Here is a 27189-nt window from a genome sequence, read left to right as displayed (position 1 = left end):
AAAGAAAAAAAAAGAAAGAGAGAGAGAAAAAAAGAAAAAATAAATAAAAATTTAAAAAACAAAATAAATTTTTAAAAAAAGAATGAAGGAGAGGAAGAAAGAAGCACATTTATCAACATGTGCTTCCAACCAGCCTTTCCAAGCCTGGAGACTCTGAATGCATTCTCCCTATGAGAATAAAATAAATAGCAATTTGGTTTCCAGACACATTATATAGAAAAACTATAGCACTAAACGACTAGCACTATTATTACCTAAACCAGTGATTCCCCAAGTTTTTGGCACCAGGGGCCCGTTTTATGGAAGACAATTTTTCCAAGGACCCGGTGAGGGGTGGTTTCAGGATGATTCAAATGCATTATTTATTGTGTACATTATTTCTATTATTGCACTGTAATATATAATGAAATAATTATACAACTCACCATAATATAGAATCAGTGGGTGCCCTGAGGTTGTTTTCCTGCAACTAGATGATCCCATCTGGGGGTGATGGGTGACACCAACAGATCACCAGGCATTAGATTCTCATAAGGAGTGCACAACCCAGATCCCTTGTATACACAGTTCACAATAGGGTTCGCGCTTCTATGAGAATCTAATGCCACCACTGATCTGACAGGAGCAAGTGATAGGGAGCAGCTATAAAAACAGATAAAGTATACTTGCTCGCCCACCCACTGCTCATCTCCTGCTGTGCTGCCCAGCTCCTAGCAGACCACAGACAGCTGCTGATCTGTGGCCCAAGGATTGGGGACCTCTAACCTGGACTAAACAATTAACAATGTTTATATTAAACAACTTATTCCAAGCTTCCATTTTAGACTCTGGAACATCTAAAGTGGTGAATCCACAGGTAGTAAATGGGAAGGAGATAACAGAAAAATTTAAGGAAGTGGAAGCAGCATTGGGAGGGTGCTGGTGAAGGATCCTGAGAAAGAAATCAAATCTTCAGACCGGCACAGTGGCTCACATCTGTAATCCCAACACTTTGGGAGGCCGAAGCAGGAAGATCATTTGAGCCCAGGAGTTCAGGGCCAGCCTGGGAACATGGCAAAATCCCAACTCTACCAGAAAAAAAAAAAAATCTATATATACAACAAATAAGCCAGGTGAGGTGGCACACACATGTACTCCAAGCTACTTGGGAAGCTGAGGTAGCAAGATCGATTGAGCCCAGGAGGTGGAGGTTATAGTGAGCCAAGATCATGCCACTGTACTCCAGTCAGGTGATAGAACAAGACCCTGTCCGAAAAAAAAAAAAGAAAAAATCTCCCATGGTGGATAGTGGGATGGGCTTTTAGAATTTCTCTGAAGATCTGTGTCATCTACAGGCAACAAATTGATAAAAGAAAGAGAAAAGAAAGGAAAAATGGATATAGCATTCCAGCTGCTGCACACAGTCTCAGCAGTAGCAGCGGCTGAAATTCTTGTAGTTCTTCCAGGAGGCCAGTGATCTCTGGAAGAATTCTGTCAATTACTCATAAGTCATTCATCACAAAATGAGGATGTCAAATAACTAGCCTTAAAAGAAAAATCTATGAAGCCAAAAGTAAATCCATCTGCCTATTAGAAGATTAAAGTAAGATTTATATTCTAAAGGTATATTTTATTACTGAAGTAACAATAAGTTGACTTTTGCTATTAACTGAAATTAACCCATGGCTACTTCTATGAACTCTGAATTTTCTAATCATGAATAAACATTCTACCTTGGGATTTCCATAGCAAACATTTAAGCTCAGAAAAGAAATATTACCTAGTATTTCTGGTTACCTTTACTAACATTCAGTTAACATACAGCTGAATAAATGTGAGTTGAATGTTATCCTAAAAGTAAACATGATTTTTAAAATAAAATTTGGAAATTTTTAGAAGTCAGTTATTAAAAATGTTTCACAATATGACTTTATCACATAGTTCTGAGGAATAGTCTACAAGTTTTTTGGCAACCTGAAGATTAGCTGATACATGTTCAGGTAAACATTAAAACTGCTTTACTGTTCCTACATAACTAATTAATTTGTTACACAGAAAAAAATCATATATGTTATCTAATTCCCAACAGGAAGGACCACTGGATTGTCTTTATGGCCACTCCTTGCTATTAACATAGAAAATTAACATGCTCCTCTAAATAGTGTGGTTTACCAAATTTCAGATTCTTAATGTGTCTGTTCCCCTCCATTAGTATAGAAAACAAACATACAACTTAATTTGGAAAAAGTGCTCATATTATGAAGTTATTGGGGGTTTTTAAGTAAAGAGATACTCAATGTCTTTTTGTACTAGACACCCAATTCTACTCTATATAAAATATGCTTCAAATATTTCACAACTATTTTTTGAAAATATTTAGCTTGTAACTGCCTTCACAGAGATTCACTAACATAAAGAAAAAGCCCTTGAGTGTTTCTTCTATTTCTTGGCTTGAAATAATAGTTATCATGGTACATCAGATACCAAGGAAAGCAAGACAAAAAAGTGTAAAAAATAAGAGATTATAGATTTTGAACTCAGCCAAAGAAAGTCTCAACCATCATATCAATTGTTTCTAAAGGAAAACTTTAAGGTATTTTTGTATTGTATAATTTGCAAAAATGAAATTGTCAATTATAAAACATACCTTGCTGAGCTAAAGTTGATCTAAGCATCCCAGTCTTTGACCAAATTTTTATTTGTCCATCTTCTCCAACTATACAGGGAAAAGAATTTAATCAGTGTTTTTACCTATGGAAAATAAATTTAAACATTAAATTTGAAACATTAAATTTAAACATTAAATTATAGGTACTGTTGATTTTGTAAAAATCAACAGTACCTATAATACTGCATATTCTATTTTTTCTAGGCTCCCTCAAATCATGGGATATTAACACATATTTAAAATTCAGATACAGTTTAATTAAATGACAGAGTGCTTTATAACTGTATCAGTTAACAGAAATTACTTTGAGATGATTTTGTCAAAGTAGCTTAACTTTCATAATTAAAAATTTTATTTCCTTTAATCTTAGAAGACTTATAAGTATATACTCAAATAATGTTTCCTTTGTCACTGCAATCTCCATCTTAGAATTCTAAGAAAAGTGTTTCCAATGTAATAAGAACTGCAGCCAAATTCCAGTGAGTTGGGGAATGAATGAAGTGAAGTAATAAACTACTCTTTTGAACAGCTTGGCTGAAAAAGGGAGAAAGAAAATAGTTGCAGGTATAGAAAGCTGTTTATTAAGAGAGGGATTTTTATTTCTTCTTAATTTTTAAAATGAGTGACATCTGAATATATTTACATGCTGACAAAGAAACCACTGGACAAGGAGACGTTGAAGATACAAGCAAGAGAAGGGACAATTCACTAAGGAAAGTACTAGAGAAAGCCCAGAGTATAGGTATGGTGGTTTTAAAACATATCCTCAAATTCTTTGTTATTCTTCCCTTCAAGAGGCACAGTTTAATTTCCCTCTCTTTCAGTGTGGGCTATACTAAGTGACTTGCTAAGTCAACAGAATATAATTGAAACAGAGTACGATTTCTGAGGATGCATTACAAAAGATACTGTGGCTTCTACCTGGCTCTCTTTTGGATCACTGGGAGACACCAGCTGCCATGTTGTAAAAACACTTAAGCAGCCTTATGGAGACGCCCCTGTGGCAAAGAATTAATTAAGGTCTTCTGTCAAAGCCAGAGAAGAACTAAGGCCTCATGCCAACAACCATGTGAGAAAGACATCTTGGAAGTAGATCCTCCAGCCCCAGACAAGCCTTCATATGACTGCAGCCCCATCCAACAGCTTGACTAGAACTTCATGAGAGGCTCTTAGTCAGACAGAACCACCCACCTAAACTACTCCCTGACCCACAGAAACTATCAGAACCTATATGCTTTATTATTTGAAGTCACTAACTATTGGAGTAATTTGTTATGAGCAATTGATGACTAATGTAATAGGTGAAGATAAGAATCCTTAGTGTAGGACAGGGGATGGGAAAGAGACAGAAGGGAGATAAAGATCAGTTAAATGAGAGTATTTGCAATTTTCAAATTTTAAAGAATTATAACTTTTATTTATTTGAAGTCACTAACTATTGGAGTAATTTGTTATGAGCAATTGATAACTAATGTAATAGGTGAAGATAAGAATCCTTAGTGTAGGGCAGGGGATGGGAAAGAGACAGAAGGGAGATAAAGATCAGTTAAATGAGAGTATTTGCAATTTTCAAATTTTAAAGAATTATAACTTTTATTTATCTTATACTTGACCATTCCAAAAGCCTTGTTTAACATAACAGTCTCCCAAGGTCACATGAGAAAACAATTAATATAATATTCTGCATTATAACATTTATATAGCAGTGTAGAACAACACTATGCCAATTATTTGCTATTAGACAATGAAAGACACTATTGCTAAATGAAAATATTGTTTCTTTGGAAATTTTTCTTTAAAAAATTCAATTCAAATGTCATTTTTACAGACAACTTACCTGTAACTAATGCTGTTCCTTCGTAATTCCATCTTCCTGCAAGTACTGCTCCACAGTGAGCTTCTACACTTTTTTCCACTCTTCCTAACTTGGAAATCAGATGAAATTTACCTAAAAGAAATTACATGTGAAAAATCTATTTTATTAATTTATTCAATCAACAAAGCACTTACTACTAGACTATGTAATAGGTGCTAGAGGCATAAAGGCAAATATTAACAATATAATTATTCTTAATCTCAAACATAAATCTATTAGAAAATAGGCACAAAAACAAAATTATTTAAATATTGTAAAATATTTTAAAATAAATTGAAAATGCATATGCTTAGCTGGTTCAAAATAATTATATATGTTCATAACAGTGAAAAAATCAAAATTCAAAAACATTTTGATTTAGTTAACATAATTTAAATACCTATGGTCTGGGTATATGTCTATGTTTCAGAAATAACATGCCAATAAATATATCACACCTATGGATGGGAAAGTGTTTTAAATTACCAGCTGTATATGATTAAATTTAATGATCATTCAGAAACCACATTGATCCTTCCTTTCTTGGCTTCTTGTATCACTTATTCTTTGCACTGTTGATTTGTCTCTCTGACATCTCATATAATTAGCTTATGTCCTTTAGAGTTACGCTGTTTTTATTTTTTGCCAATATATGTATATACTTCTGCAACTAAGTGGCTTGCTTTTGTCTACCTGGTACCTGATAGAGTATAAAATTATATAAGGCAAGTATTTTAAAACTTGGGATTATCCATTTTACTATTTGGTTCCTCTCCTTTATGCCTTTTCCAGCATTTTTATAGACTGTTTAAAAAAAAAAAAAAAGTCAAGAGTGCAAAACTGTGCTTTCTTGATACGGACTTCAGTGACATTTCTCTTGACCCTCCCTTGGCCACATCACAGCAGATTTTTATGTCCCTCTGATTTATCATAGCACTATATATCTATGTCTATTACATCACTTGTTTGAAGGTTTTATATTCACAGTTCTTAGCTCTATCTACTGACAGGGCCTTGAAGCAAATATACCCCACTGGAATGAGCAGAGCTAACACTGTTATCTTGTTTTTTAAAATACCATTAGCCACCAGAAAAAGAACAGGTCTCTGTGGAAAATGGCTGATTTGGGGGCAGGGACTAAGAAAGTACAAGATAAGCCTGGAACATCTTGTGCCAGCAAGGAAGGCTCAAAAAATGATGAAGACACATATAAAATTTTTTTAAAAATCACCGTAGCTGGCTTGATGGGGCTCCCACTGGCCAAATCTGGGGCACTTTTAACATCAAAATTTTAAAAATGATAATAATATTTACGAAATAAAATAAGAATCTACAAGTCTAATCTCATCCCAAAAAACAAATAAACATATGGACATGGGGCAGGAAGCTCTTCCTTGGCGTAGAATACCAACTAATCAATATGGAAGGAATTATGGAGTTGGAAAAATCACCATTTGGCAAACCATCTTAGTAATAAGTGATTCAGCCAACAGTCATCAACAGATGCTAACAGAGTGGGAGGAAGTTTGATGAGGAAGAGAATATTTTTACATAGTGTCAAAGTATCTTTTCACAAATTATTAAAAGGAGTAAATAGTAACTTTACAGAGATTAACTTAATGAGCATGAACTTATTAACTTATAATTAAGGTTAACATAACCAATAATGGGTCAAACCAACATCATAAATCTCCTAATCTGCTGCCCTGAGTATCCTGCTAAGGACGTATAAATTGAATCTAATCATGAGGAAATATCAGACAAAAATAAATGGAAGAACTATAAAATAACAGGCATATATTCTTCCAAACTGTCAAGATCATAAAAGAAAGACTGAAGAGTTGTTCCAGATTAAAGGAAACTAAAGAGACACAATAAAAGCAATGTATTATCCTGTACCAGCAAAAACAAATTTCTATGGAAAATTAGAACAATTGTTAAAATGTAAATATAAACTATAGATTAGATAATAGTATTGCTAAATGTCCTGATTTTTATCAATGTATTGTGGCAATGTAACAGAAAATTCTTATTCTTAGGAAATGCATTGAAGCATTTATGGCTAAAAGTACATGTATGCAAATTACTCTCACATCTTTCAGAAAAAGTGTGTGTGTGTGTATGTGTGTGTGTGTGTGTGTGTGTGTGTGTGTGTGTGGTGTGTATGTAGAAAGAAACAGAGCCAATATTTTGTACCAACGTATACGGGACAAAATGTGAATCTGGTGAATCTGGATAAAGGACATGAAGGAAATATTTGTACAATTCTTAAAACTTTTCTGTAAATGTGAAATTACATCAAAGTTATTTTTTAAGTCAATGGCTCACTTTATCATCTGAGGTAAACTAAATTCTAGCTGTGGTTCATCTTCTAAGCGCCAGGCACCCTACCAAGTGATTTTACACATGTATCTCATTTAATCAAGTTTGCAAAAAAAAAAAACTTTTAAAAAACTACCACAAGTCTCTCTGTAAAAGAGGTGTAATCTGAGATTCCTAATAGCCTTTCCCTCTTCTGGTAACAAAAGCACTCTTCTTTCTCTTCCCCTTTGCATGTGGATGGCCTGAGGCTGGATATACTCCGTCAGTGTCCCAGAGTCTTTTTTTTTTTTTGAGACAGAGTCTCTGTCACCAAGGATGGAGTGCACTGGTTGATCTCGGCTCACTGTAACCTCTACCTCCAGGTTCAAGCAATTCTCCTGCCTCAGCCTTCCAAGTAGCTGGGACTACAGGCATTCATCACCACACCCAGCCAATTTTTTTGTATTTTCAGTAGAGACGGGGGTTTCACCATGTTGCTCAGGCTGGTCTCAAACTCCTGACCTCAAATGATCTGCCCCAGGCTCCCAAAGTCCATTCTCTTGACTCAACTGATTGACTCAGTGATGGGCACATGACCCAAGTTCATAGGTTCCCTCTGCAACCTGCCTGAGACACTGAGGAAGAAGCAGTCTTATGAAGTATGATGAGCCTTGGCTACTGGCTGCATCGTATTCACCATCATGTTGACCCTGTGGACAGAGCCTACCCAAGTGATGGTAAGAACAGGGGCCTGATGCCAGTAGTGCTTGATCTACTCCAAGAGCTGGGTGAACCAAAAAAAAACTCCGTTTGTGCTTAAGTTAGCCAAGAAGGTTTCTGTTACTTTGAATAAACGTGCTGCTAACTGAAACAGTAGGTAAAGTATAATACAGATGAAAGCAGTTCAAGTATTTCTAAGAAAACAAATATAAAAACAAACCCTTAAAAGTGAAAAAAAAAATAATGCTTTCTATGCACCAATAGAAAGCTGTGGTCAAATTATATAACTCTTCAACTCTGTAACTGAAAATTAACATGTACTGGAAAATAAAGGATTTATTTAATAGATACCTTACTAAATGAGTATGTATCTGTTTTCATTAGGTTGTATTAAGTTAAATTTGAAGAATTTAGAAACTAAAACTATGATAACAGCTTAACTCAACTAGTAAGAGTACTAAAAAAGTAAAGCCAGCTGGGCATGGTGGTTCATCCCATAATCCCAGCACTTCAGGAGGCCAAGGCAGGAGGATTACTTGAGGCCAGGAGTATGAGACTAGCCTGGGCAACAAGATGAGACCCTGTCTCTACAAAAAAATTGTTTTAATTAACCGATGTGATAATATGCACCTGCAGTCCCAGCTACTCAAGAGGCTGAGGCAGGAAGATTGCTTGAGCCCAGGAGTTTGAAGCTACAGTGAGCTATGATCACATCACTGCACTCTGGCCTGGAGTGAGACCCCAGTATCTAAAAAAAAATATATATATGTAATAAAGCCAAAGGCCCATATTCAATCCTAGCATATGCCAGTTAGATTAACTTTCTTCCATGACAATAGTCTCATAGCCTATACACAAACCAAGTGACTATTCAGAAAAGATATACAATGTGTGGATAAAAGTATGCAGATCTACCAATATCAGTTTTGTAAAACAACTCAAAGCACAAATAATACTGTTAAGTCTTTTAAATACAATGGTAAGCATATAATGTTTATTAAATACTTACCATCAGAACTTGTGAGGACAAAGCTTTCTGCCTGGGTTTGTTTCTTTACACCCAAACTTTTTGGAAACCAGTGAAAATCTATAGGGTAAATATCATCAGGAAGCTTTACTATTTGAGTTGTTTCACTAGTTAACAAGTTCCACTTCACTATCTGGTGATCATCACTACATGAATACAGCTCTTCAGCAGTAGTCCAGCCCACACAGCTTACTAATTCTTGATGTGTCACCACGTTAAAGAGATATAAAACATACAAAAGTCTTAAGACTTTTTATGAATAAATAATTAATGAATAATTCACAGATACTGATTATAAGGTGTAAGTAAAATAGGGTCAAATGTTTTCAAGCTTCTAAATGTATTTTCCATTTTATGACTGGTATTTTTTTCTATATAAAAGAAAATAAGCATCTGTTAAAACAGTTCTAAGAATGGAAAGCAAGAAAGAAATCCAGATGATAAAAGGGGAAGAAAACATCTGACCACATGAAAATTTACAACTTGTGTTATACAATATTCTACAAACAAAGCCAAAAGGTACACAAAAGAAACCTAGTAGATCAAAAGGTATCAAAGGATCTACACATAACTGTTGGGGGATAGGTAGGGAGCAAAGGGAACCATACTTTTTTCTTTTTATATATCTGTGTCACTTAAGTTATTAAAATAAGCATGTATTCTTTTGCTAAGAAAAAAAATCAAGTGTCAAAAGAAGACTGAAATCTAACAGTAAGATACCCTTTTAAATCATATATTATCATAACAATTCACCTAGGAAAGAACCTATGGCTTAACAGCTGAAACTAAAATCTTACCAAACTTTTTCCATTTTTCATTTTATATTTTTCACTTATTTTTCATTGACAATTCCAAACTTTCTTACATTAAAACTAGGAAATAATTCAATTATGATTTAATTCACTTATAAGATGCATAGTGCTGGATGAGATAGAATTCCAAAAATTTTTACTTTATTTAACCCATTTTTTTCGGTCTCTAATTTATCAGAATTTCTATGTAGGTTGAGATGCTCAAGTAGCCCTCACTTCCGCCATCAGGACAGAATGCTTACCCTAGCAGAATTGTGGTACCTAAAGGCATTTCAGTTTGTTATTTACAAAGAATGTTTTCTCTTGCTACATCTGGATGTCTACACTGCCAGATTATTCCTAGTTGTTTGTTCTTATTGTTATGATATAATCCTTTTATTTCCTTCATTTCTCACCAGTACTTTTTTTGTCTTATCTGAGGAATAGTTTGCTTTTTCCAAGGAAACAGAGACAATGTGCCATAATTATTCTAGGATGTTCCAAGATTTTTTAATACTTCAAAATATGACAGATTAAGCAGAAACCAAAAAGATAAAAAGAGATTACAGAAAGATAGTAAGAGTCTGCACAAAAAGGTAATAAAGAAAACAGTGGAATACTCAGAACTCAAAACACGATCTAAACAAAAGGACACTGGACCGTTCCCAAAAAAACTGTTCTATTAAAATTGCTGTCGCCTAATCAATGTTAGGTAACACCTAAAATGGGAGAAGCTTAGGTAAAACCCAGAAAGGAAGAAAACTCACACAAACAAGTATGCACACATCTAAAACAAAAAATCATTAGCTTATCCTTATATAAATTGCTATAAGTACATGCCAGACATCCATGACATTATCTTCAAACTAACAGGTCAATTAAAATTATGGGAGAAATGAGAGGACTGCCAGATCAAGAAAGTCTAAAAACATTGTTATTCCTTGGCTTGAAAGGTAAAAGCAGACAGTAGACATGGTCTCAAAATCTATAAAATTGTGTATGGCATGAACTCTTGAAAGCACATTTTTTGAAAAGACAGTAAAAATGATTTAAGGAGAAATAAACATAATTACATCTTCACTTAATAGCTAAATAAGCAGACAAGATAACACAAAATGAAAACACCAATTTAAAAGGTCTGATCAAATGTTTAAATCAGTGCTTTCCTAGTTCTTACGAAGGACCAGATTTTTTTAAAATTTTGAATCCATTGCAGATGGGTATTTTGTAAGATATAAGAAAAATGAAATACTAGAAAATTTGGACATTATAACAATGTCAAATTGCTACAAAAATTTCTCAGCCCTTACTTTCAATTTATTTTATTCCTTCATAGACTTGCAATAAAGTCTACAAAAGATACTTTGAATAGAATTAGTCTAAATGTCTAAGAATGATGATAGTGGGGCCTGTCATATCTCCTTGACACATAACTCGGGACTCTTGCTGATAAAATATAGGGTCACGTATTTGAGAAAATATTACTGATTGCCACCTTCCCATGTGAAATGAAGATTTGACTGCTCAGGTTTCCCCAACTTGTCCTTCACTTTATCATGAATGTTAAGAAATAGAGCACAGCTGAATTTAATAAATGCTAGATCACACTAGCAAAGAAATTATTTGTTTAAAAAAAAAAAACTTGCTTTTTTGGCCAGGCACGGTGGCTCATGCCTGTAATCCCAGCACTTTGGGAAGCTGAGGCAGGCAGATCACCTAAAATCTAGAATTCGAGACCAGCCTTGCCAACGTGATGAAACCCTAGCTCTACAAGAACACAAAATTACAAAAATTAGCCAGACGTGTTGGTGGGCACCTGTAGTCCCAGCTGCTCAGGAGGCTGAGGCAGGAGAATCACTAGAACCTGGGAGGTGGAAGTCACAGTGAGCTGAGGTCGCACCACTGCACTCCAGCCTGGGCGACACAGCAAGACTCCGTCTCAAAAAAAAAAAAGCTTATTTTTAAGATCTTAGGACAAAAACTGCTTTTTAAGTATTTAAGTATAGTACTTAAGTAGAGTAAGAAAAATGTCAGTAAGAATTTGAAAGTAAGATTTATAGCAAATACTTCACTTTGGAGAATTACCTACAACACGTGATCTTAAATATTTTAAAACAATTTAGGTAAACAGCCGCTAAAGGAATGAAAAAAAAAAAATCTATTCTTCAACTAGAATATAAAATAGAGGAAAGTTTTAACAATACTATAATTAATAAAACAATACTATAATTAAGAAAATCACAATAAGATTTATAAGCATTAAAAGGATATGCTTTGGTTCTTTTAAAAGAGATATCTTCAGTCTCATGACTCCACTTCTAGCAAAAATTTCAGAAGCCACTTGATTGTATTTTCTGTAAACATAAAAGGAGAGAAAATATAAAGCCAGCATGAAAAACAAATGTATGTGTACACACAAAAAAAGCAAACAAAACATCTTTGCACCCCAAGGAGCATCTTCAATCCTTCTGACACCAAGTGCATGGAAAGAGAAAGAAAACTAGTGGGTGTGCCAATCTTGGCAAGAGATGATGGAGAGCCTTGGGTCAAACCCCAGGAGTCTTCTACAACCTGTCTGAGACAGTCCTACGCAGAACACCACTAGGTAAATCTGGTCAGGTAAAGAATTTCCATGTCTTGAGGCCAAATCAAAAGATTCCACAAACTGGGAACTCTTCAATTTTGGTCCTGTCTACTGGATTTAATTAAATATACAAGGTCTGATTGAAGACTAAGCTACAATTCTAGAATCCATGTGGAAAAATATAATATCATAAACGTAGGGGCCCAATCAGGGGTTGACATCCTGCAGTGGGGGCAGATACACTGCCCAACAGTTATGGTTACCACAGTAACAATGTAAAAAATAAACGACTTACTTAAGGAAGAGGTAATAAAATGCTTATGAAAGTTATGTAAAAACCACAGTGTAATTGCCAAATAAAAACTTAGAAAAAGAAGAATAACATTTCCCAAATAGCCATATCATCAAGACACAAATCATTGCTATGAATATGTTGCTGTACAAAAAAAAAAAAGATAGAAATCAAGAAAATGCTAAATTGTCTGAGTCCAATTTACATTTACAGAATTCTTTCTGAGTGACATCACTAACCTAAATAAATATAAATCAAATGAAAGTGTAATTAATGGGAAAAAAATCCTCTTTACCAAGTTGACAATTACTGCTAACTACATCAAAGGAGGTCCTAACTATAGATAAGAATTCAGTAGGCCTCCCTTAGATAATTTCTCATTCTCCTGAATCCAAGAAACTTTAGATCAGCAAGGTGCTAAATAAAGCTGTATTTCAAAGCACTCTTTTCACTTCTTTCTCTTTCAGTTCTCTTAGGGTGATTTCTGTTGAACTTCAAAAATATGAAACTATGTGTAGCACAGCCAGAGCTAGATTACAATGTCTCCCAGGCATACTTCCTAGGTTCACTTTTTTGGTCTTTAGGAGTTCTCTACCTTCCTCCAAGCTCCCTCTTCCATCAGGCCCCCTCCAATTAGAAAGGGGAAAAAAGACGAATAACATTTTATGAAATGCCGCTTTTTCACAATAATTGAAATTTACTCAGCTTATAAGGATTTTAAAAGAAGAAAGGCAGATAAATATTTGCTTCTGGAAATGCAACACAATCGACAATAAAGTACACATAAAAGCTGAATATACTATTACAATCAGAAACTTAAAAGACATTTTTTTATTCTACATCAGAAAACCCAAAACTGCAAAAATCCATATTAAAATAATTCCTCACGAGAATAAATCGTAATCCCCTACAAATAGTAGAAGCAGTATGGTTTTTGTTTTGTTTTGTTTTTGAGATGGAGTCTTGCTCTGTCACCAGGCTGGAGTGCAGTGACATGATCTCAGCTCACTGTAACCTCCGCCTCCTGGGTTCAAGGAATTCCCCTGCCTCAGCCTCCCAAGTAGCTGGGACTACAGGCGTGTGCCACCATGCTGGGCTGATTTTTTGTATTTCAGTACAGACAGAGTTTCACCATGTTGACCAGGATGGTCTCTATCTCCTGACCTCATGATCCACCTGCCTCAGCCTCCCAAAGTGCTTGGATTATAGGTATGAGCCACCGCACCCAACAGAAGCAGTATGGTTTTCATAAGAAAGGAATCACTAACCATTCAGAAACATCATGCCAAGGAATCAGAGAAAGAAGACGATGGCATTCTAACACTGGGAGGATCTTCCCTTACTCAGAAAGATCTTCCCCACACATTCCATTTATCTGAGATCATCTGTATGAATGATATGTGTGCTTTGATGTGAAATTGAACAGGGGAATAACAGAAAAAGTAATATTAAAACATAGCCAATTTGGGGAAGTGCAAATGTGCCTGAATGCTGCATTGAGGTGTTTTTATCTGCCTAAGGGCACTGATCATGAGGCTCTGACTATCCAGTGGTATTGGGGCAGGGGTTGGATTTAGATAATAGAAAGAAAATTTTGAGGGTATAGGTAACTTTGCAAGTTTACAGAGGGAGCAAGTAACAGCAACTATGTCTTTGCTACTAAAAATCATTTAAAAGTTGTTTTTGGTCCAGTGTGGGTCTACATTTATTAGGCTTAAGAGGAAAAAATGTGCCCAACAAAATGTGACAATCCAACCACTAAAATATACAACAAATCTGGTCATTTCTCAGTACCTTCCTCATAGTCCAAAGCCACCACCATCCTCTGCCTCAATTATTGCAGTGGTCTCAAAACGCATATTCCTATTCATATACTTACCCCTACAAACTATTCTAAATACACCAGCCAGTAATTATTTTAAAGCTAAGTCAGAATATGAAGGCCAGTATGCCTAAAATAACATAAGTAAGGGACTGGCAGGAAATTAGGGAAGAAGAGGGTGGGACACATCATGCAGAGCCTTGGAAAGTCATAATAAAAGCTTTAGTTTTTCTTCCGAATGAACCAAGAAGCCAGTGGAGAGGTTATAAGCAAATAGGCAATATAAGCTGACTTACATTTTAAATGGATGCTATGGGTGGTATACAAAAAAGAGCCTATCAGGAGAGAAAATGAATAAGACTGGAAGCAGTAAGACTAGTTAAAGTTTCAATAACCCAGAAGAAAAATGAAAGTGACTTAGATAAAGAAGGACAAGGAAGGCAGTAGTACAAGTAGCATGAAGTGGTCATATTCTAAATATATTATGAAAAAAAGATTTCAGAAGATTTGCTGATGAATTGGGTTTAAGAAAAACAGTAGTAAAAAATAACTGTAAAATTTCAATAGGTAGAATGAAGTTGCCATTTACTGAAATGAAGAACATTGAGAAACAGGTTGGAAGGGGCGATATTAAACATTCTGTTTTAGATATGTTAAGTACAAGGTGTCTATTAGACAACCCAATGGCAAAGCCAAAGTAAGTCTGGAGTCAAGCGGGAAGTTGGAGTTGCGGATTGATATCAATTTGAGGGCTGTCAGCAAAAGATCATATTCAAAGCCATGCAATAAGATGAAACTACCAAAGAGAACATGAAAAAGTGGTAGATTCAATGGCCTGGAAATCCTACTGACGTCTTTAGAATTGTTAGCATTAAGATTCCAGAGGATGTTAACTAGCAAAAACAAGAGGAGATAGACAATGGGATACTTAAAACAGATTTTTGGGCCAGTATAAATATTGGTAATGATAAGATAGGTTATGACTGTGAAAGTGGGTGGCCCAGGTCAAGGAACTGACAGGCCAGGCAATGGACTAGACTTATTTGTGGACATTTAAATCACTGAAGATAATGACAAGAATAGTACTAGAGATAGAGACAGCAAGATGCTAAAATATTCATTGAATGAGGACAGAGCAAAGAGTTCTGCAGAGGACTACATAAAAGCACAGCAGAGAATGGTTTAATCTGGTAGGACTTGTTTCAAATGGACCAGGATATTTTAGACAGGAAGGAGAAAGAGAATCAACTGTTCAGAAACAGTAATGAGAGATAAGACTCTGACATATGGGAGTTTGGGAGGCAAAACAGCCTCTACTTGAGAGATCTGTAAAAGCAGCTTCTCCTTAAGAAACAGCCAGATTTAAGTTAGACTTCAAGAGTAATGGGATCATTCAGAATAAAAGCTGAGGACACTGATTTGGCTAATGACACACCATGAGTTCCAAAAAAATTTAGATGGTGAAGAACTAATGGTTTAAGATAGATGGAGATGGTAGAAACAGCTAGCTATCCCACAATATCCATTCATCCCTGCTTCTGTGGTATAGGAATTTGAAGTTTTGCTGTACATCTGGCCTCCTGAAATGAAGACTGTTTCCTAGCTGCCCTTGAAACCAGGTGTGGCCACACAGGGTATTAATAATACTGAAACTGACAGTGGCTATTGTAATATCATCAACCTACTGGCCCAATCTGGCTTTTATATTCTGTGAAGGGTAGAAATGAAGAGGCAGGACTCAACTCAGGAGGGAGGGCTCCAATGGGACCAGACAGGGGACTGGCTAAAACATAGAATAGGTGAAATCACCTCTCTGCAAGACACATCCATCGGTGTGCCATGTAGGTTTACCATTGCCACAGTAACACCAGGAAGTTACCTGTTTTTCTAGAAATTTCTGTATAACTCACCTCTTAATTTGCATAAAGTTAAAAGTGGGCAAAAATATGACTGCAGAACTGCCTTTGAGCTGCTCCTCTGGGCACACTGCCTGTGGGGTAGCCCTGCTGCACATGGAACAGTACCTTTGCTGCTGCTGTACACTGCTGCGTCAATAAAAGTTTCCATATAACACCACCAGCTCACTCTTCAATTCTTTCTTGGGCCATGCCAAGAACCCTCCTGAGGTAAGCCTCAGTTTTGGAGCTTGCCTGCCCTGCATCAGACACACTGCCCAACAATAATACCACCTAAGTTCATATTGCCTAATTTCAGAGTGGCAATGTGAAAAGTGAGTTATCTGAGAACCCCATTTCATTACCTCTTATAAAAGTTATATAAAATCACAGCATAATTGGCAAATAAAAAAACTTGGAAGAGTGACACTCCCCATGCCATGCCATCAAGGCCATGTATAACACAGCAAGGTAAAAAAGAGCCAAGATTCCTGACCTTGTGGAAAGTCACATCAATTCTGTACCACTGAAGTTTAAAGTGATAGAGAATAGTTTTATTTAAGTTACTGTCATCAACAGCTAATCCTAAGAACAAACTAATGCAGGGAATTAAGAGTCTTAAATGTGGAGACTGAGGTAAACAGGGATGTAAGGTATGACAGAGTAGTCCCCTATGCCTCTTGAGAAATGGTGGCTAATCAATTTAAACTGTAGCCTTCCTGGAACTGCTCTCTTAAGCAGTGTTGATACAGGCTTTTGTAAGAGAAAAAGGGGCAGTCTTCCAGCAGCATATGAAACTCTGTGGAATTTCTTTTCAATCTTGATAAGAAATTTCTTCCCAAGTCCTAGCTACTTGGGAAGGCTGAGGCAGGAGGATGGCTTGAGCACAGGAGGTTAAAGTTACAGTGAGCTATGTTCTTGTCACTGAACTCCAGCCTGGCCAACACAGTGAGACCCTGTCTCTTAAAAAAAATAGATTAAATCATGGTACTCTTCTGCTCAACACTCTTTAGAACCTTCCTACTCAGCTGGAGTGAAAACAAAGTTTTTACGATGTTGTCCAAGGTCCTTATTACTCTGGATTTCCATTGTGATGGTTAATTTTATGTGACAACTTGGCTAGATTATGGTGCGCAGTTGTTTGGGCAAACACTAATCTAAATGTTGCTGTAAAGTTATTTTTTCACAGGTGAGTGTAACATTTTCAACCAGTTAACTTTAAATAAAGCATATTACTCTGCATAATATAGGTAGGCTTCATCTAATCACCTGAAGGCCTTAACAAAGACCAAGGTTTCCCCCTCAAAAATGGAATTCTGCCTTCAGACTCCAACACAGAAATTCAGCCTGAGTTTCCAGCCTTTGGACTCAAAACTGCAACATCAACTCATACCTGAATTTCCAACCTACTGGACAGGCTACAGATTTTAGCCTTGCCAGTTCCCACAATCACATGAGACAATTCCTAAACTCTCCCTCTATACATAGACAGATATATCTATGTATATATGTATCTATGACTATATATGGAGAATATATATATATATAGACAGGTATATCTTACTTAATTATGCTTTATTGCACTTCACAGATATTGAATTATTTTTTTTTTTTTTTACAAATTGAAGGTTTGTGGTAATCCTGCCTTGGGCAAGTCTATCAACCATTTTTCCAACAGCATGTGCTCACTTAATGTCTCTGTATCACATTTTGGTAATTCTTGCCATATTTCAGATGTTTTCATTATTATTATATCTCCTATGGTGATCTCTGATCAGTGATTTTTGATGTTACTATTTTAATTGTTTGGGGGCACTGCAAAGCGTGACTGTGTAAAATGGCAAACTTAATGTATAAATGTTGCATATGTTCTGACTATTCCACCCACCAGTTGTTTCCCCAACTCTTCCCTCCTCAGGCTTCCCTATTCTCTCAGGCACAGCAATATTGAAACTAGGTGAATAAACCCACAATGGCCTCTAAGTATTCAAGAGAAAGGTCTATCACTTTAAATCAAAAGCTAGAAATGACTAAGCTTAGTGAGGAAAGCACGTTGAAAGCCCAGATAGGCCAAAAGCTAGGCCTCTTGTGCCAAACAGCCAAGTTGTAAATGCAAAGAGAAAGTTCTTGAAAAAAATTAAAAGTGCTACTCCAATGAAAACACGAATGATAAGAAAGTAAAAGTGCCTTATTGCTGATATAGAGAAAGTTTTAGTGGTCAGAATAGATGATCAAAGTAGCCATAACATTCCCTTAAGCCAAAGCCTGATCCAGAGGAAGGCCCTAATTCTTTCATTCTATGAAGGCTAAGAAATCTCAGTGAGGAGGCTGCAGAAGAAAAGTCTGAAGCTAGCAAAGATTTAAGGAGACAAGACTTCTCTATAACATGAAGGTGAAAAGTGAAGCACCAAGTGCTAACTTAGATGTTACAACAAGTTATCTAGATCTAGCTAAGATAATTGATGAAATCAGGTGGCTCCACTAAACAACAGATTTTCAATGTAGATGAAACAGCCAAGATGATGCCATCTAGGATTTTGATAATTGGAAAGGAGAAGTTAATGCCTGGCTTCAAAGCTTCAAATGACACCCTGACTTTCTTGTTAGGTGCTAATGCAGCTGGTGACTTTAAGATGAAGCCAATGCTCATTTGCCATTCCAAAAATCCTAGGGCCATTAAGAATTAAGCTAAATCTACTCTGCCTGTGCTCTATAAATAGAACAACAAAGCCTGAATTATAGCACATATTTACACAGCATGGTTTACTATTTTTAGCCAACTTTTGAAACATACTCCTCCAAAAAAAGAATTTTTTTTTCCTTCAAAAGATTACTGCTCATTAACAATGTACCTAATTACCCAAGAGCTCTGATGGAGGTGTACAAGGAGATTAATGTTTCCACACCTGCTAACAACAACATCCTTTCTGCAGCCCATGGATGAAGAAGTCATTTTGGCTTTCAAATCTTATTAAGAAGTAACATACCGCTTTACAAATTGCAAGAGAACTAGAAATGGAGCCTAAAAATGGGACCTACTCCTGATGAAGATGCTGTGAACCATGTTGAAATAATAACAAAAGATTTAGAATATTACATAAACTTATTTGATAAAGGAAGAGCAGAGTTGGAGAGAACTTGCTTCAATTTTGAAAGAAGTTCTGCCCTGGGTAAAATGCTAACAAACAGCATCACATGCTAGAAAGAAATTTTTCATGAAGGCAATAGTCAATCAATGCAGAAAACTTTATTGTCGTAATATTTTAAGAAACTGCCACAGCCACCCCAACCTTCAGCAACCATCACCCTGATCAGTCAGCAGCCATCAACATCCAGGCAACATCCTTAACCAACAAAAACATGTTAACTCACTAAAGGCTTATGATGAGTATCAACATTTTTTTTTTGCAATAAAGTAATTTTTACTTAAGCTATGTACATTCTTTTCTTAGATATTACTACTGCACACTTAATAGACTACCATATGGTGTAAATATGACTTTTATATGCAGTGGGAAACGAAAAAATTCATGGGACTCACTTTATTGCAATATTAGCTACATTGTGGTGGTCTGGAGCCCAACCTGCAATATCTCTGAGGTATGCTTGTATATATCCCATGTTGGTTTTGTTTCTCTGGAGAGCCCTGAGTAATAATACACCCATTATTTCTCTGACCATATCTTCTGCCTCTCTCCTCTTTCACTAGAACTGCTCCAGCCACAATGGCTTCTATGCCTTTCTTTCAAGCACGCTCCTGCCTCAGGGCCTTTGTGCTTACTGTACCCTGCCTGGAATCCCTATCCCCTGAGAGTTGTATGGCTTACTTCCCTTTACTACTTTACATATTTGCCCAAAAATCACCTTTTCAGTAAGGCCTTTTCTGTATACCCTATTATGTGTGTCTGTCATACTATGTATTTTATTTACTTACTATTGCCCCTTTCTAAGATGTAAGCTCCATGAAGGCAGAAATTTTTGTCTGTTTTGTGCACTCAAAAATCCCCTGCAACTAGAACCGTGCCCTCCTTACAGAAGTACTTAGTAAACATTTGTCCAATGCACAAATGGAGAAAATATGAAGCCAGTAGGCACAACTCATAAGTGTAGAGGTGAAAGGTATATAAGTGTAGATAGATAGATGTAGTATATGTGTGTGTATTAATATACTGCGTGTGTGTGTGTGTGTGTGTGTTAAAATGTACATAAGTATAGGAGTTAAAGGAAAGAAATATAGCTGTAGTTATGGAGGTAGTCATTAGTATGTTTGGAAGCAAAGGACAAGTTTGGAAGCAAAGGACCCAGTGAACAGGGATAGAAGGGATAGATTAGCAAGACCATGAAAACAGAGGAAAACTAAGAGAACACAATCCCCCTAGAAATCATTTGATCAAGGGCACTGATAATGGACTATCTTCCATGTTTTAAAATGTACAGGTTCACAGAAACATAAAGATGGTTAATGGGCAATCAGAAACATGAAACAATGACCAGCCTTGATTATAATTAAAGAAATGAAAATTAAAACAATCAGATACATTGTTCTATTCTCCAAGTGGCCAAATGCAACATACTCAAAACCCAGTTGGCCGGTAGAGAGAAACAGATACTTCTGTACATTATTGAACAGTAGGTAAACTGGTGCTGCATTTCCTATGTTTGGGGAATTCCCTGTCTTATGAGTCCTTCTTCCCATTATACAAAACAAATTATTTCCTCTAGCCTTCCTTATAGCTAAAACACAGGTAAATATTAATAAAACTTAGGCTCTGCCAAATCTACAATCTGAGCTATATTTTGAACTGAAAGCTACTGATGCAAAGGAGGTGGTATCATATAAGGAATATACTCTGGGAAGAATTCCTAGTCATAGGAATTCACCCTACACATATGAATGTACACCAAGATACACAGATGCTCCTCAGCAATTTACAAAGGGGTTACATCCAATAAAGCCATCATAAGTTGAAAATATCATTAAGTCAAAAATACATTTAACACACCTAACATGCCAAACATCATAGCTTAGTCTAGTCTACCTTAAATATGCTTAGAACACTTACATTAGCTACAGTTGTATACTGTAGCTTATCAGTTGTTTACCCTTATAATCATGCGGCTGACTAGGAGTTGCAGCAGGCTGCCCACTGCCAAGCATCCCAAGAGAGCATCATGTCATGTATTGCTAGCCCAATAAAAGATCAAAAATCAAAATCTGAAGTAGTTTCTACTGTAAAGTACATCCCTTTCACACCATCATAAAGTCAATAAACATCATGTCAAATCATCATAGTCTGAGACTGTCTGTATATACAAATCTGTTCATTACAGAGCTCTGTAAGTACTCCCAAAAATTAGAAATTTAAATGTTCATAGATTTTACATCTCTGTGTGGATATGTGTGTTTATAACATGGAACAGAGTTAGAATCAAGAAAATATAATGAAGAATTAGACCTAAGTAAGCATTATGCTAATTGAAAAAAGCCAGTCACAAAAAGACAAATACTGTATGATTCCACTTATATAAATTATCTAGAGTAGTCAAATTTACAGAAATAAAGAGTAGGATGATGGCTGCCCGGGGCTAGGGGAAGGGGAAATAGGAAGTTATTGTTCAATAGGTACACTTTCAGTTCTGCAAGATGAAAAGAGTTCTGTGGATAGATGGATGAATGAATAGATGTGACAGTGGCACAACTGTGGATATACTTAATGCCACCGAACTATACACTTAAAAAAAAAGATTTTTTTTTGAAAAAGAGAAAAAAGAATCAGATTTAGGAAATAAAACTAAGAGGTAAAGCACTAACAATAAGAAAAATTTTAGGTAATAAACAGGGAGGCCATGACTTGTCAACAAGAATGTACCTATACGTAAGAAGTGGCAGAAAAATCTTGAGTAGTAAACAAAAATGTGGAGGATAGATAAGAAATTCAAGAGCTAGATCACAAGTATATTTATATCAAGTTTTCTTTGAGTCACTTGCATTCTAGTTAATAGAGACAGCAGGCTGGCTTATTACTATCCAAGTTCCTATTAAAAGAAGTACAGTTTTTATCAACAGTCTCCTAAATTGACAGCTCTGACCAAACTCCTGTGAGAGTAGAGAAAGCAGAAAGGTAAGTCTTTTACAGATTGGTGCCATCATAAAACTTGAAGACTTGAGACGAGATCTCTGGTATGATAGAAAAGAAAGAGAGGCAGGCCCACCATTGTCAGGCACAGACTCAAAGACTTAACCACAGGAAACGGTACGGCAGTATAGTTCATCAAGGGTGTCCAATCTTTTGGTTTCCCTGAGCCACACTGGAAGAATTGCCTTGGGCCACACATAAGATACACTAACATTAATGATAGCTGATGAGCTAAAGAAAAAAAAAATCACAAAAAAATCTCATAATGTTTTAAAAAAGTTTACAAATTTGTATTGGGCAGCATTCAAAGCTGTCCTGGGCCACATGTGGCCTGTGGGCTGTGGGTTGGACAAGCATGGTTTAATTAGAAAAGACTTCCATCTTCCATCCCATCCCAATTCCTGTATGTATTTGCTAAAGTGTATGTGTATGCTGTGGTATTTATGCTTCCTTACAATTCTAGCTATGATTAATAGCTATACTTCAATATTATTCTTATTGGCTATAATTATAATTCTTCTGTGGGGTGGTCTAATAAATTCTAACCAATAAGCCATGTGATTCAGAAACTTAAAAATACATAGTCACCTTTAATACACACGTTTAATTTAACTAGCATTTTTTTAAATCACATAACTGATATAATTGAATGTTGTGTTTTAAAACTATTTTTAAAATGAGATGAATCCGTACATGTTGATATAAAAAGACATCCATGTTAAATGACAAAAACAAAGTATACAGCTGTATTATAGAATTCAATCCCTTTTGTGAAAATAAAAAGTGAGATATATACTTAAGCTGGTGGATACCAAAACATTTTTCTGGGAAGATATGCAAGACACTTAATAATGGAGACCTCTGGGAGGACAGGAACACTGGAATGAGAAGAAAAGCTTTAAATTCTAATTTTATATGTTTCTGTACTGTTTGAAGTTTTTAACAATGCCCACAGTATTTTTAAATCAATCAATTATATATTTAACACAGGATTATCTAAGTGTAGGATTATGACCCTTTTTTATACATTTCTGCATTTCTATAAAACCCTAATAAATAATATTTTTATAAGATCACCATTCTCCACACTTGAATCCCTTCTTATTGAAACATCCACCTGGCTTATCTTCCTCAAGATACTATACTTTGTTTTCTTACGTAAATGAGGAAAATAATGCCTACTTGGCAAGTTAGTTATAATGATTAAATGAGATAAAGTATGTAAAATGTCCAGTAGAGTACCCAATACATAGTAAGCACTTAATAAATGTTATTATTTCCAGTGGAAATTGTTTTTTCACCCTGCACATATATATTCACTCTTTTCCTACCTAAAAAGAATTTCTCTTTAGAACAACCACTTCCTCACTGTTAGCCTATGTGGCATGAGGCCCAGACTTAAGCCAATTAGAGCATTCCATTCCCTTTGCACAGACTGTTTCACAGGTGGCCCAGAACTTTTATTCAAATCAATGCTGGGGAAGAGAAACTCTCATTCCCCTTGGATTTTAATTTTAGAAGATATGTGGCTGGAGTTTCTGTAGCTATCTCACCACAACAAAGGAGAGCCTAAAGGTGCTAGAGGCCATCATATGGAACCTGAAAATAATGCTAAGACAATGGAATTCAAAGCGAGGAAAGTAACCAAATCCTTGTGTCTTTATTTGAACCCTTAATCCAGTTATAGTCACCTGACTTTTTAGTAATAGGAGACAATATTTTTTTCAAGACAATTTGGATTGAGTTTTCTGTCACTTGTAATCTAGGGTCCAACCCTAGACATTACTGTAATTACTTCCTCTTCTTACATTCTAAAAATGAACATTTTCTCAATATCCTTGGTCTGATGCTAGCTTCTCTCTACTTACAATCTTTAAAACCTAACCTATTTTTAGTGTTCCAGTTATTCTTATAACACTATCCATTTTATTTTCTCTCTTAAGCCATACTCTCTACCTCTACTACTTGTTGAATAGATCTTTCCAGAATTCCAACCTACAGAAATAAAAACATACTTATCTTTCAGAATGATATTTGCAAAAAAGAGCTGTTCTGCGTTTTTGATGATAAGTTATATGTGTTTCAGTAATATTAATACACCAAGGGGTTTATATTATCAGGAGAAATATTCACTTCCATCTGTACTATGTCTATATCTAATTGATTATAATCTTGAACAATATTCTCTAAATATTTATACAATACTTTAATTCACATTAACTTTGATTAGTTAATATCTAATTTATCTAAATATTTACAATTATAAACTTAATCTTTTAAAATATTTACTTATAAATCTAATTTCAGCCTTTCTGAAATGTTATGACATTAGAAAGCAAACAAAACACATATTGTTAAAATGATGACAAAAGCTTGCACTTAAAGAACTGAAGACTTTAATTCTAATTCCAATTTTTCTCTTTGAACTTTTTCTTATTTCTTCATGTGGGGTATAATTTTACTTTTCTAATGTAAAAAGTGAGGTTTTCTTTCTAAGACTGCCGGAATTTGTAGGTAAAGATTACTGGCAGATCATTTTAGACTAGGAAGATAAGACCTGGTTATATTAATACTTTCCAAACTGATTGTAAACCAGTCTTTTCTAGGTAGACCAGCTTTTCTTTGTAATTAAACTCTGTTAATTTCATGAAACATGTCCAAAATATTGGCAACAATCAACCAAAAGGCTTTATTTCTTGTGACCCTAATATCGTCTCAAAAATTATGCTTATTCTCAGCCAGGCGCGGTGGCTCACACCTGTAATCCTAGCACTTTGGGTGGCCGAGGTGGGTGGATCACCTGAGGTCAGGAGTTCAAGAACAGCCATCAGAGTGAAACCCCACCTTAAAAAATAAATAAATAAAAGAAAAAAAAATTATGCTTATTCTCAATGTCTTATTTTTTGTGGTATGTATACACCTCCAGATTTAACTCTACTCTGAAGCTGTTTATGTTTTCTCATTATACAACCTGGTTTATGCCACTTTTGAAAATATTTCTTCTGCATGGGCAATGGTTAGGTTTAATTAAATTTAAGGCCATCAGTCAGTTTATTCATCAAAACTATACTTCTGTGTAATATCATTCTTTCTATACCGTTATCAATAATTCAAGGATTCACAAAGAATACTATGTGACTGACTTCAAGGGTTTATACACTGAACCATCACAATCTACAAAAGCTATAGATTTTTTTTCCCAAAATGACTTCAGGTTTTTTTCCATCCTACTTTGTAGGCACTTCTCACTTACTGTTATCTAGTAACAATCTTAACTAAAGCCTAGACTGAGCTCAGTTTCCTTCCCCTTTAACACATTCCACATAACTACTGTTAATCATTCTTCCCTATATTTTACCAAGTCATTCCTTAGCTCAGAATTGTTCTAAAAGCTGTTTCCTCCATATCGTATCTAACATCCTTGATTTGGTTTTCAAGATCCTTCAAAAGGTACACTTCCTCTAACTTGATATCCCTTATTCATCCTTAACACACCCTAATAAGTTCAATGTCATAAACACAGCAAAATCAAATCTTTATGCAATGTGTGCTAGATGAATAATCATAAACAGTACAATGAGACAGGTATTATATACTGGTTTCATAAATAAATACTCTCAAGATTGACAAAGTGAGGAAACTGTCAAGCATATACCTCAAAAATGATGGAACTTGTGACTCTGTTTTCTATATTACATTTTTCCACTACATTGTGCTGTTTTAGCACACCAGTCGATTTGGTCTATTCTTTATTTTTTTCATAGTTGATACCTCTCTAACTCAGGCTTTGTCGTGTTCTACAACCTTTGGAAATGCAAAACTTCCAGAAGCCCTCAGAGATAATCCCTGTATCTTCTTGGTATGCTTACCAGCTAAAAAACTTTTTTTCATTGAGCATGACTTTCTATAGTTTGTTTTATGAGAAAACAACAATTATTTTTTAACTTCAAACATAAAGATATATCATGATATTGAGTCTATGCTTATTCAAAACACATCAGTCTCCCAACCTCACCGAATTCTTACAATTGGTTGGCAGAGGGTGGCTCTGCACCCCTTTTCGAGAATCACTAAACCTGACTTCATGCTCTTTGATGGAAGAACCATAATATATTTAAAATGATTATGTAAATTCATTCAAAAAGCAGATTTATTGATGCTTTAATATGCCAGCCCCTCAGTAAGCAAAAGTTAAAGAAAAAAAAAAGGAGGCTAGTTCTTCATGTCAAGTACTTAAAAGTAGTTGCATAAATACTGGAGATAATCAAATGAGCTGGTAGTTCTTTAACAATGCAGGGAATTGGGAGCCAAGTATGAGATTCTGATGAAAGCTGTAGGAACACTAACTCTCCAGAAAAATGCACATAGAATTATGTATACAATTTTCGGGGAGTTATGAACTCTGAAGCCCAATCATCTTCAGATCCACAGACCCCAGGTTAAAAACCCACTAAAACTAACCTCTCAGGAAACAGTAATTGCCAAACTTCCTTAATAATCCTAATTATGCCTTATCCAATGTAATGTATACAAAAGCTACTTAAGGAATATTTGCTGATCGATAATACCCTCATAAAAATAGAACACTGGTAAGTCGTTTTTTTCCATTACAGAGCCTTTTAGTAAAATTATTTTAAAAGTCCGAAACCTTTCACTAGTAACACCAATGATCTAAAACCAGTAACTCGAAAATCGTTATTGTGCTACTCACATGTGGACTAAGCTATCACTAATCCAGGTCTTTTCCTAATTGTCTCTCTACTCCCTTCAAACTCAGGGGCTTCCTCCTTCTCATCCCAAAAGCTACACCCAGAGCCCCCGCTGCCGCCAGCGAAGACAAAAAAATGATGCTCCACGAACCACACACCTTCAAAACAGGAAATATGGGGATCCAGTGACGGCTACAACTTCCAAACTCTTTTCTCACCACGTCTAGAGTTGACGAGATTTACCTTAAGTTCCAGGAAAGCGGTGGCAATGGCTCACAAATAGTTGGTACCAGTTACCAAGAAGCCTCCGGATCTCCCCGTCACCATAGTGACTTCTAAGAGTTACGCTCCCTTCGTCTTCCCGCGATACTTCTACGCGCACGTCATCCGACTGGGGCCGAGACCCCGC

General features: G+C 35.7%; 1 protein-coding gene across 2 annotated transcripts; it reads right to left on the bottom strand.

Moving 5' to 3' along the window:
- Window positions 1–1252: 1252 nt before the first annotated feature.
- On the bottom strand, window positions 1253–27174 carry LOC108310340 (intraflagellar transport protein 80 homolog). 2 transcript variants are annotated; one of them, XM_017537322.2, is made up of 5 exons: window positions 26939–27174; window positions 11613–11695; window positions 8533–8754; window positions 4485–4595; window positions 1253–2695 (listed from the first exon to the last, which is right to left on the bottom strand). In XM_017537322.2, the coding sequence occupies exons 2-5, from the start codon at window positions 11647–11649 to the stop codon at window positions 2610–2612; spliced, it is 456 nt and encodes a 151-aa protein (XP_017392811.1). In that variant the 5' UTR covers window positions 11650–11695; window positions 26939–27174; the 3' UTR covers window positions 1253–2609. The 2 variants fall into 2 exon arrangements, with proteins under 2 accessions (XP_017392811.1, XP_017392812.1); XM_017537323.2 differs by having other exon boundaries at window positions 1254–2695; window positions 27024–27173.
- Window positions 27175–27189: the final 15 nt, after the last annotated feature.

Source organism: Cebus imitator, unplaced genomic scaffold (assembly GCF_001604975.1).
Source record: "Cebus imitator isolate Cc_AM_T3 unplaced genomic scaffold, Cebus_imitator-1.0 Scaffold102, whole genome shotgun sequence".
Lineage (NCBI taxonomy): Eukaryota > Metazoa > Chordata > Mammalia > Primates > Cebidae > Cebus > Cebus imitator.
Note: the sequence above shows the minus strand (reverse complement) of the source record. Positions and strands in the feature narration are given on the sequence as shown.